The 13,192-nt window shown below is 43.4% G+C and overlaps 1 protein-coding gene across 2 annotated transcripts in view; it reads right to left on the reverse strand.

The window, feature by feature from the left end:
* NBS1 (nijmegen breakage syndrome 1) overlaps positions 1-13,192 on the reverse strand; it is a 57,170-nt gene that overhangs the window by 21,287 nt on the left and 22,691 nt on the right. For both annotated transcript variants that reach the window (XM_087379351.1, XM_087379352.1), the window contains 3 exons: positions 9,521-9,651; positions 9,339-9,388; positions 8,865-8,985 (listed from right to left, as the gene is read on the reverse strand). In XM_087379351.1, coding sequence (XP_087235477.1) covers positions 8,865-8,985; positions 9,339-9,388; positions 9,521-9,651 — 302 coding nt within the window. The remainder of the gene's footprint in view (positions 1-8,864; positions 8,986-9,338; positions 9,389-9,520; positions 9,652-13,192) is intronic.

Here is a 13,192-nt window from a genome sequence, read left to right on the forward strand (position 1 = left end):
AATTAGATACATACAGAATGTGGTAGATGATCAGGGATATGTCTTATCTTTTCCTCAGGCCACTGCTTCCTATGCATTGGGAATGCATCGTAGGTCTATATGGAAGAAAATTACTCATTTATTACATCCTTTTCTACCTGTTCCTCCTGTGGCTGACACCGACAGGCTTATGGATTGGCAATTGCAACCCTTTACTATGTGCACTCATCCTGTTCCTCTTCCTGCCTTAACCTCCATCAAAGCCTATAGGCTTCTTCAGCCTTACTCCATGGATTCAGCAATATGCTAATTCTCTATGGCATATAAGGAAGCCCCTCTCATGGTGGCGGAAGAATCTCAGGATATTATGGAAGTGTAAAATGCCATTGAAACAAAGACTTTTTCTTTAGAGATGTATGGCAGGTACTTTGTCAATGGGGGTCACACTTGCTAAACGTCGCATTGCACCATCCACATGTTTAAGATGTCAGGCTCCTTCAGAGACTGTTATTCATTTGCTTTGGCACTGCCCGTGTACTAAGATCCTCCTCAGGAGAATTTCAGATTATCTTCGGATCCGTTTCCGGAGTCACAGATTTGGGTAACATTTCTGGCTCTTTGGCAGATTTATTAAGTCTTTGTCTCAATACTCACTATTTCTCTCTTGGGTGCGATATTGGGCTCTTTGGACAATCTGGAGTGAGCATAATTTGACATACTTGGGTCGACAGATTCACAAGTCATATGAATCTTTCCGAGCCTCATTGCGGCAATCCTTATATGATGCCTACCATGAGGGTGATATGGATGCTTTTTGCATACAGCTTTTCTTTTTATGCTTCTGAACTTTGGGATACTCTCCATTTTGGAGACCTCCCATCATGTAAATTTATGATCATATAAATATATGCACTAGATATTACCCAAAAAAAAAAGTGTGTGTGTGTGTGTGTGTGTGTGTGTGTGTGTGTGTGGCATGAGAGTCAAAAACAAAGGAGTCAAACAGTTTTTCTCTGTTCAAGACAAAGGCAAAGCCCCGGCTGTCTCACATGGTAATGCTTCTTTTCCTGTGTCTTTGTCCTCTCCACCTCAGGGGAAGGGGGAAATTTTTTTGACTGATGGATGGCAAACTCCTCGCAAAGTGATCTCCCCTGGGCGACCTTTGCCTTCTCGGACTTGGAGTGGTGCATCCTCTCATGGGAAAACACCTGCTGAAAACTCTGGTGTTGGCTTGACCTGGGCTCTGTGACTGCAAATCGGACCTTGTTTCCTGAAGAAGTTGCTGTACTTTTGTCCTCTCCTCAGGCTGATGCTTCATCCTAGGGCAGAGGCCCGGACATTGAGGTGGAAATGCAGACGTAGACAGCCCGTTGGTTGCTGTACATACCTGTCCCATAACTGTAAATATGCTTGATCATCTGAAGTGTGTTACTCTCAATGTACAGGGAATGTGTGATGGTCGCAAATGGAAACTAGTCTAGATGTATATCAGGCAATTGCAGCCTGATCTAATTGCTTTGCAAGAGCATAATCAGCATATGTATGCTGGTCAAATAGGCCATTTTGCTGGTTATGATATCTTCTATGCTGGAGAGCACTCCTTTTCTGGTGTGGCTTTTTTGGTAAAGCACGACCTTCAACCTGTTGTGGCTCTCAATGATCGCCATGGTAGATGGATTATTGTTCAATGCCTTGTTTAAGGGGAAATTTTTGTATTTGCATCGGTTTATGCCCCCCAGTCTTCTCGTGATAGAGCTTTGATCTGGGCTGCCATGCATACTTATCCATGGCGACAACATGCCTTCATTTGTGGTGACTTTAATAATGCCCCTCAATAGGGTGACAACACCTTAGGCCACACTCATATGTTGGCTTCTAAAACACAAGCATGGTCTGATTTTTTGCTTCAGTTGCGCCTAGTTGATCTCTAGAAGGAATTACAGCCCATGCTTCCGGGTTATACCTTTCAGCATAATGCTCAATCTTCTTATCGGGCACGCTTGGACAGATGGTATCAGATTGATCCACAGCATTGTGATGCCTTTACTTGTCAAATTTGGGTTGATCATGCTTTCACACATTCGGATCATGCTCCTCTTTGGTTGAGGCTTTCCTTACATGAATTTCCCACTAACAGATTGCCTTGCCGAAGGCTTTTGCTGATTAATCATAGTTATCTGGAGCATGCTGACTTTAAAGCCTTGGTCTCTGATGCTATTCAGCCTCTTTCTCGTCAGATATGCATTGGTTTGGATTATGCCTGGCAAGCTTTTGTTGTTCGGATGCAAGCAGTTATTCGAGATTATAGCAAATCCTATATGCAAGCCACAAGGGAGACTGTAGCACATGCCAAATTTATATGTCAGAGTTTGACTGAGCTTGCTCATCTTCACCCTTTGTCTTCATAGGAAAGCATGCTCTTATGTCAGGCTCAATTCTCTCTTCAATCTAATGATCGCAGAAAGCTTGCTAAATGGGAAACTTGATCCAGACAACGGGCATTTTTGGATAAAGGCTGCTCTTCCAAGCAATTTTTTAAGAGTTTACACTACAAAAGAGACAGGCTGCCAATATCTGTCGGATCGATGGTTCTTGGTCAACATCTCGTTCAGAGCTTGCTGATTTATGTGTGCAGCACTTCTCCACTCATTTTGGGCATCTGGATACTCTTTCTCATCGGGTTGTGTCTGCACATCAGCTTCTTTTGCAGCATATTCATCCAACTCTGTCTAATGCTCAGGCTTTGGAACTTGAACATCCCTTCATTGAAAGGAAATTGTCTAATGCACTAACATCCTGCGGCAGATGGAAATCTCCAGGATGGGATGGTCTCATTGTTGAATTTTTTCTTGCATTCTGGGATCTTCTTAAATTCACCTTGCTGCAAATGGTAAATACAGCATGGCAAAACCAGCAGATGCCTTTGTCATGGAAAAAGGGTCTTCTCAAGCTGATTCCAAAAAAGCAGCTATGTGATTCACTGGGTGATTGGAGGCCAATCACGCTCATGCCAGTCATTTACAAGATCATTGCCAAAATGGTGGTTGATCGGATTAAAGGTTATTTGCATGATGGATTGCATCCCTCCCAATATGGCTTTGTTCCACGTCGCCATATCACAGATAACATTGCCAATGCTTATATTGGGATTGAATATGCCAAATACACGCAGCAGGATGTTCTACTCTTGCAGGTAGATATTGCAAAAGCCTTTGACACAGTTCAATGGAATTTCATCTCGCAAACTATGCGAGCTTTGGGGTTTGGACAAAAAATGCAGCAGGTTACTTACTGGCTTTACAGAGATAGCAATGCGGCTTGCATGGCAAACTATTACTCAAATACTTCAGCCTTTTCTACCAGTGCCACATAGGCTTCAGGATTGGACTCTTCATTCACCAGGGTCATCAGCCCGTCCCTTGAGGCTCTCCCACATTACAATCCCTTCCTTTGTATAAGGTTTTATTGCCACCTTGGGTTTCAGATAAGGCAAATCAGATCTGGCAAATGAATCGCCTGGCAAAGTGGTAGCAGAAGAGAATGCGGCAACTTTGGAATTCTAAAGTTCCTCTTTGACAACAGGTTTTTCTATGGTGAGTGATGCTAGGGATTCTTCTGCCTAGGCAGCTCTTGGCACGTAGACATATCGCTCCGGCTCTTTGTCGCAGATGTTTGGCTCCACGGAAATCTGTGCCTCATCTTCTTTGGCAGGGTCCACACACTCGTGAGTTTTTGGAGCCTTAGGCAGCGTTTGAGGATTAGATTTCCTAATGCTACCTTTGGGAAATATTTCTCGCTTTTTGGGATTCACCCACACAGAGAGGGATTTGAGTTGTTTTTCATTTGGGTTCGTTATTGGGAACTTTGGACTCTATGGAAGGATAGGAATCATACAGTCTTTGGTGATCCTACCTTTTCCCCTTTCTATTTCTTTCGACACTCTCTACGGCAATCTTCCTTTAATTGTCTGCAGACTCACTACATAGTGTGTGTGAGTGTGTGTGTGTGTGTGTGTGTACACACACACACACACATATATAGAGAGAGAGAGGGAGAGAAAGAGAGAGGGAGAGGGAGAGATCAATTAACATCTTTGGGAGGCCTCCAGGGTCTATGAGACAAGGTATAATCAAAAGGACTACTTCATACAAGCCACTATGGCTGAGGTAAGGGCTTGCTAGGGCCCTTGTTGAATGCTATACTAAGAAACTCAAGAACTAGGACTTAAAACCTAAAACTCAGCAATCCTTACAGAGCAAGAAATATGATCGACTATCATTTGTGATCATGGTGCCATGTCATCCCTCCTGGTGGGATGTAAAGATATCTCGTAAAAGTCTCTACTTGGTCGTCTATCACTGCATTGGGGAGTGGGGACGGGGGAGGGGGAGGGCCTCCATGATCTTGGTATCCGGCGGGCCATATCAAGAGTGACACCTCGACTCTGACAGTCCCCTTTGAGTAGAGTCAGGATAGCTTCGACCTCCATCATGCATCCTCTAGTCAACCTCTGCCCTGTGCGTGGTCTCTGTGTCTTTGGCTCCACAACTCCACATAGTCTCTTCCCACTAGTCCTATCTACCCTCATATCAGCAAGCTCCTTCTCCACCACTCCACTGTGTCTTCGAGCTCACTCGAACATGTAGAAATTGGTGACATGCCACTGTGTCCAAAGCTAAAGAAAAATAGCTTGCTAACATTACTATAGAGTTTGGGGTGATTTGCATTTGTGCAAGGTATCACACTATACCTCGGCACGAGATTGACCTTTTCTATTGTGTACAACGAATTTGCAGCGTTTGCTACAAATTTGTTGTATTAATTGTATTACCAATGTGAAGCCGCTTGTGAATTTTTTAACTGGGATTTATCTTTGATATTGTCATCTAAGGGCACAGTAGTCTTGCTCCACAACTCAAACAACATGGGGTTCAAGGTGAAGAGATGATCATGAACCTTGGCATCCCTTAGCTTGATCAGGAAGCGTGGCAACAAATTCTCATCGATCATCCTCTCGTGAGGCTACGAGCAAGAGTTTAGATTTTTGATCCTCATGATATACTCCCTTAAGGTCTTGTGGTCCTTCTACTTTACCTCATACAATTGGTTGATGGTGCTGTCGAGTGTAACGTACCTTGGGCTCCGGATCCCTACTGTGTATGTAGTCAGTGGCTATGTGGTCCGTACGATCCGACTGGAATAACTCCAAGATCCTGCTCTAAGACGAGTCGGGCAGTATGTCTGAGCTATCTTGAGTAAATGTTCTCTATGTTGAACCGCCTCATGAATGAAAGCAATGAGGCACCCCTGGTAAAAAGGAGTCTGGAGAGGGGTCCAAAGCCATCTCTAAAGAGACAATGATAATGACCACAGATCTCGTAGTACAGGGGTCATCGAAGTGGGAATAGCTCCTCTGACTCAACCTCCTGCCGATTGCTATGAGAGAGAGAGAGAGAGAGAGAGAGAGAGAGAGAGAGAGAGAGGGGGGGGGGGGAAGAAAGAAAGAAAGAAAGTTTATTAAAGTCTTCGAAAGACTAATGGGTCTAAGAGATTGTGAGAATCCTAATACAAACAAACTGTGAGAGTGGAGCTACTAAACGAGCATCCACACCAATGCAGAAAGCAAAAAGCTAGTGCTAAGTATTACATAATCATGTCAGAGTGATCGACTACACATCGGTATCATCATCATCCTCATCAACATGATCATCAGGTCATCAAGGTGGATGAGAAAACAGAAGCATGAAGTTGGCGATAGAGTAATGTCGGCTGTTCGTGGGAGTGATCTTGTGTCATCTCCTGGTCATAGCTCTGTGCTTAACAAGGGCCACAGTGATCCCTGTCGGTCAAGCCCCAACTCTAAACAAAGAGGGGATATCCCCAAGTGTAATATGTGCGTCAACCCTCTGTCTGAGCTGTCGTGTCATTGGCTCGGGATCCCGATCATGTCAGGACCTCGTAGTATGGGGGTCCACATGCTCTGACTGGAAGAACTCCATGATCGAGCTCTGAGAAGAGTCTACCAAGGAGGAGGTCTGCTCCTGTCTCCATAATCAAAGTAGACGCTCGCAGTGCCTGACTGCCTTATGGATGAAAGCCACCAAGCATCTCTGGTCTGGATAGGAGAGAAATCGGGACAACACCCCAAAACTGTCTCTAAAGAGGCGATAGAAGCGTCCTTGGATCTCACAGTATACTCAGCACCGAAAATGAAATGCTTCTCCGACTCGACCTCCTGTATGTCACATAATGTGCATATGCGCCTCTCCCAGGGTAGACCCTCTACCGTGCCACTCTCAATGCGCAATCTATGTGAAGAGACCCAAAACTGCACGATAGAGATCCTCAATGAGTGGGGTAAGTGGATCTGCATATATCCTGGTGGGTCAATGAAACCCTCCTCTGTGATATGTAAACAAGGATCCCTGTAGAAGCTGAGCTTCAGTGGAAGCTCACTCGGTCCCTACTAGGTCCGGAATGTGTGTAGCTTGACCTCATGTGGCAAGAGAGGAGAAAATGGTGCATCAATGCTATATTGGAAGGGAGGGAGTCTAGCCATGTGGAGCCCCAGTTGCTCAAACCATCTCTCTATGCGTGCATAGCAGCATCTCCACGCTCTCCTGTCAATAGCCTTCCTTCCACAACTCCTGAAATGGGAGGTGAAGAAACAAAGTGTGCGGATGCACTATGCCTTGAACACTCTTGCTCTCTTCAAGGGATGAAGAGGGAAGAGAATATGATGATGGATAGAAGTGGAATTCTTACTTCTATAGCTCACTACACGGGCATGGCTGGGTGTAGGCACACCCACCCTGCAGCTGACCACACCCAGACTCGAGCCAACCTATAGTCCACTTGGAGGGCCCGACGTGCCTTGCTGACTGCCATGTCAACAACCGTACAATCTATGTAGCTGTTTTGCCACATCGATACCTTGCGGGTATTGCCGTATCAGTGCCCTACAGTCTGCACAGCTGCCACATCCCATGGGTCACATCAGCACTTTGGGTCTATATGTGCAAGATACGACGTCATCACCTTGAGTGGCTGTGTGCCACCGTTGCATCCTTTGTGGAGGCATGAAGCTGATCTGGACAGCCGTATGTTGTACTGAACATGCAGCCCACCTCATCAAGATGATGAATGACTGCATACAAACGCTCATGCATCTTATCTTCACCTACACTACGTGCTCATGGCTTCTCCTCATTTGTGTGGTTTACAGACTATGATGAGGGCGTAGCATTGACCCATAAGGCAACAAGTAGGCCAATTTTTATTTTGTGCATTAGTAGGATATGAGTCATCCCTCTTATTGGTAGAGGTGTTCGAAGCGTATGTGGGCACCTCGTAAAAAGACAGGTTTTTAAGGAGAGGGTGCTCTCTCCGTGCAATTTAGGTAGCAATCATGTCCTTTAATTGTTTCCAGTGAAAATGTCCCAAATAAAGAATGAAAACTGGATAACTCTAGGTTTTTACACTACTATGAAATTTGTATCCTAAAAGTCTAAGGTCTTATGAATTTTTGAGTCTCATCTACCATATATGGTTGTTCATACTTGTCTGTTGAGTACTTCTAAGTTCTTTCATCTAAGCACCATAATATTCATTGTTTGATGTAATTATGTACATCCTATCAACAACATTGCAACTTATGACCAATGTCAATGTTACCCTTTACCATAGCAAGCTGCTAGTCACCTACAAGGCCTCGAAATGAGGAGAAGCCATGATCATGTGGTATAGGTGAAGATGAGGTGCATGAGCATCAATATGCAGCCATCCTTCATCCTGATGAGATGGGCTGCATGTTCAGGACGGTATAAGGCTGTCCAGATCAGCTGATGTGGCAGTTGGCTGATGAGGCGGCATATATACCAAATGGCAGGTTAGGTCCCTCCAAGTCCATTACAAGTCGGCTATAGGTTGGGTATGATCGACTACAAGTCAGGTGTGCCCTAGACCTAGTCTTACCCATCTAGTGGGTTATAAAGACAGGAGTTCCACTCCCACATCTCCATTATCACATTCTCTTCCCTCTTTGAAGAAGCAAGAGTGTCCAAGGCAAGGCTCTGAATGCCAAAGGTCAGAGAGTATGCAAAGCAAAACTAGCATCTCCAACAAGGAAGGATGGGCAAGAGAACGGAGCTTTTAACTCAAAGAAGAAGGTTAAGTGCTTCTACTCAGGATGGATGCCATTGATAGTCAACGTGGTAAGAGAGCCAGAGGATATCTGGTACGTTGACAACAGTGCCACTTGGCACATGACCAACAATAGGAAATGGCCCATTTGTGACCTCATCCTTATCAAGTGAGCATGCAATCCTCATACTCCAATTAACCTGGTACAGTTCCATCAGACCAGTGGGTCCAAGTCATCAGTCACAATTAGCTACTTAATAAATGCTAATGGTAATAAGCATTCAACCAATGAAAATTAGCAATATTATTCATATACAATCAAGATTTATGTTCCAGTTTAAGTATACACAACTTGGACCATTGAGCACAGACATAAAATAGTGCCCAAAAGAAATTAGTATGACAGAACCAAGAACAAAGACAGACCACATGGGCAAGCTGAATGTTCAAAGGTAGAGATCAGTCTAACTTAAATAACATTCCAACTTGTTATAAATAAGTGCTCTTCGTTAAATTAAGAGTTTGACAAACTGACTGTATCACAAGATTGAATGTGTAACACATCGATATGTCTTGTTTTTCCAACTATCAAAGTATCTCAACCTTTGAAAATATTTTTTACTTCGGTGTGAAACAGTTGTCTACCATTTGTGCATAAAAGCCACAGAGACATATGAATGCAGACCAGCAGCATGCTTACATATATCTTTGCACCTATTTAGCAAAATATAGGGAATTCTCACCAGATACATGGATCCAACATACAAGGTGAAACCTTTGAAAGCTGTGACTCGTACTTCTGGCTCAGCAATCTTCAAGAACTTGGCATCACCATCTATTTTCCACAACAGATTGGGTGCAAACCTGTCCAAGCACGGAAGCCATTCATTTTTATCAGAAGCCCTGCCTTGTTATCACGTTAAGCATATGAAAGTACTCAGTCTTGGACCATTTGCAGAGGCCGCTACAGACAGGCCACTTCACCATTATAGAGCCTCCTAGACATCACTAAGTGTTAAGACAAGTCATAGTCTGCATCACTCACTAAAACAGCATGGCATGTGTTGGACATTGTTAAAAAGTAATGTTTCAAAAGTACCAGCCTAAATGTAAAAGAGCTAGCAGCAACTACAAATACATCCACTGACTGCTGGCATAAAATGCTCTATTCTACAGTCGAAATAAAGGCCTTAACATTTGTGTCTGGATCCCCTTACCTCGACAAGCTTGGAAATTCAGAGGATGGAGAACTTCGTGCAGCAACAGCCTATTCCCAACACATAGAAGGAAGAGGGAAACACAAAAAACCTAACATGCATCATTGATTATCAAGCTCTTGAATGAAGAGACGTGTATGCAACAATAGTACATGCTTAATCACCATGAATAGGTGTTATACCTCAATCCAACCAGTGCCAATGACTGGCTTTCTTTCAGCCACAGCTTGAAACACAACATCTGTGACATAAGAACCATCCTCTACAACCAGGTGTGTACAATCGGTAGACCATTCATTCGCACTATATTCACCTGCAAGTTGCAAAAGTTGTGTTTTGACCATGCACAAGGAGAACTAAACAGCAAAAAGGAATTTTTAAAGAGCGTTTGGCGTAGGCAGTTCCACATGAATGACACCACATTCTCTTAAATATATCGTTTAGGTTTCCCTTAAATACTTCCAAAAAGTAAGCCAAGGAGTGGGGTGGTACACAGTGTAGTCCTAACATGAATAATCCAGACTCTAGCAAAGAGAGAGAGTTAATTATAGCTGTGTAATACAGATTGGAAACCCTCCTTGGGGCTGGTGTAACATTTGGCAAGAATGGTCAATGTAAAGGAGATCTTTACAGCCATATAATCATAGAGATGTAAAAGAGGTGGGAGACACTACCAATTTCCATCTCAGATTCACACTTCACCTGCTAAAGTCAACATATATCCATTTTCTTCTCCTACAAGGTTTAAAGGAGGTAACTCGCCATGTAATGGTATGCAACTGTTGTATGTGCTCTTCAACACAAAGGATTCTTCCTTGTGTAGGGATGCAAACCGACTCCACTAATGTCATTTTCTTGGTTTTTCTTTCCCTCCATACCCTTTCTTTCTATTATACACTCTGATAAAGAAAGAATGGTTCAATTTTGGTTTTAAACAACAGTCTTCCTACTGAGTTGAAAGTTCACAACACTTTGAGTAGAAAGCACATTATAAGGCAGTCTAAAGTTGTGGCCTAGAGAAGGTGTTGTCATGTCATATAGGACCACTGATATCATAGGCACACTAATTTTTTGTCTAACAATTTTCCACAAAGGTTGTCATTACAACCAAACAACACATGGACAAACTGAGATCAATAATTGACAAGAGGATCTTTTGGCAGCCCTTTGCTTTGGAATCACCACTTATCACATGTGAATCAAATTTATAATAGCAAGACTTCAAAACTCTATGGCCACCATGTAAAGAAAACTTTGTAAGAATATACAGATATTTGTGAAGATAAGGGTGCCAAAACAATTTCATGTGATTGTTAAGAAGTTTGAAAACAAGTGTGAAGATAACTATGTGATGGTCTAACAGCAATTGATGTATATTTAGAATTCCTATAAACAATTTTTTGAAGACGCTTTTGGCTATGTACAAGATGAGGATACGGTTTGAAAAAAAATTACATTAAGCACAAAAAATTATGTTTATGTAAATATCCCATGTCTCAATCTAATTAAGGCAAATTGATTAACTTTCATCTTCGCCAAAAGGCCACGGTAACAATTTATTTATCTAATACAACCATAGTACAAATGTGGAAACACATGCACTCTTTTTTAAAAACCAAAATAAAAATAAAAGGATAGACAGCCATTACTAATAGAGAGATTCTCATTATACATACTAAAAAATGGGAGCCTCGATCACTCATTAATTCCACCAAACAACCGGATCTTGAAAAGGATCATTTGTGCTGTGCATGTCCTCACTGCCTTGGCCTCAACCCACTTGGTACCATAGTCAATGGCAACCATAGTATACTGGTTTCCTCGCTTTGTGGCAGGAGAGATGGATCCTACAAAATCCAAACCCCATCTACAGAAGGGAGGCATTGGGCTGAATCGTTCAAGCGGGAGGTACTCATGTATGGTAGGCGTGGGTCCCCGGCTTGTTCACATGAGTCACATCTTCGCACATGGGTGTAGCAATCCTAGAACAATTTTGGCCACCAGAATCCAGCGTGCATTGTCTTCCTAGCAGTGGCTTCCGGACCCATATGCCACCCCCATGCATGAATGAGCCTCTTTAAGAAGGAACTGAGTTTCATGGGGAAGCATGCACCGCCTGAAAATGTGGTCTTTTCCCAATTTGTACAGCTGCCCATCAATTAATTCGAAAGGGGCTGCTTGAATGATCCATTTCCTCTTTTCAGCTGGGATCAGCTCTTGAGGAAACTCACCCGTGGACAACAAATGTACAATGTTTGCATACCATGGTGGGAAGCACTCCACTGCAAACAAGCATTCATCCTTTAGTACCGTGACACCGAAAAGGCGAGTATATGGCAATTCATCCTCAACCCCTGTTTGATACTTCTCCAAGGCATCATTTCATCACGATGGGTATCCACCTTGCCTTCAATTAGCACTTCACCATCACTCCGTACGACTTCGCCTCACTCTTGTACTATGCAACTGTGTGACCCCCTACATGTGCAGTTGCAGGCAGTGGCTCATGCGGTCCTCATCTCGCCTACTTCTTACATCACTAGTGGGCAGCAGCTCCATTGCTTGTGGCATCTTCTCTTACTTCTTCTCCCTCTCCTAGTATCCTCTCTTCTACTATCTCCACCACTCCCGCCTCTTTCACACTAGCCTCTCTGGGAGTCTCTTCAGTCCTGGCATCTCTTGTCACTGCTTCGTCCTCTACACCGTTGCCATCTCCGGGGCACTCTACTAGGCCAATCTCTCCTATGCTAGCCTCTCAAACCTCACCTTCAATTTTTCATTTAGGCACAATCAAGTTTCGAGGATCGTCATTCTCAAGTCACTTCTAGGTCATGTTTCTCAGGTTTTACTCATGGAATGACATCAGCCATTGTTTTTCTCTATGGTGGTTACTTTCATTGATCCTATCATATCATATGTTTCTGAGGGCTACGTTAGCACACATGTGTCTCCATCAACACAGGATCAGTTGGACATATCTACTAGGGATGTTGCGCAGCCTCCTATCTTTATGGGGGTCATGGATCATAGGCAGGTAGTGAGCTCTCCTTTTGACTCTCAACCCAGTTTGGGATAGGTTTCAAGAGAAGACACACTAATTGATCTAAATCTTACTGTGGGGACTAGCTCCTTATCTAATACAGCCGCTACAGATACCCCTCGCACGAATATGCAGCAAGCTGTTACAACTTCTGGCAAGATGACACCTCTGAGAAGCTCCTGAAGAGTGACACCCGACCATGCCTTGTAGGGTACTCGGTGTGATCAGAAGAAACTCAGCTTGACCCGGCCGCTCGACACCCGGCCTTGTGACATCATCTTTGCAGGTGGCAAATTGCCCTTTGCTGCGGACTATCCTCACTTACAAGAGAATGACATGCTCAACCCTTATTATGCTACATCATCAAGTCAAACATTCTCCCACGAGGTACAGATCAAAGAGCAACAAGAGAATCATAGGCGGCTTCTGAGTTCTGTTATAAGGAAGAGGTCTCCAGTCTTTATGGAGGAAGAGGACTTGGATCAGCTCTGTACAATTCCCTTGCAGCAGGAGAAAGAAAGAAAGAATAAAATTTATGAAAGTCTACTAAAGACCGATGGATTTGTAAGACTAATAGAAAACCTAATACAATAACAAAAAGGGTGGAGATACTAAACGAGCATCCTAACCCATGCTATTAAAACTATGTAGGACATAGTCAATGCCATCATCATCAATGTTACCATAGTCATAATCGTCACTAACATCATCATCATCGTAGCAGATACAGCCTAAACCAATATAATACAATACAACACACACACGGCACGTCAAAGTGTGCTAGGTGATGGGCTAGGCTATGCAGGCAAAAAGC

This window comes from Dipteris shenzhenensis, chromosome 9, assembly GCF_047967505.1.
Source record: "Dipteris shenzhenensis isolate YYH24624 ecotype China chromosome 9, Dip_SZ_1.0, whole genome shotgun sequence".
Classification (NCBI taxonomy): Eukaryota; Viridiplantae; Streptophyta; class Polypodiopsida; order Gleicheniales; family Dipteridaceae; genus Dipteris; species Dipteris shenzhenensis.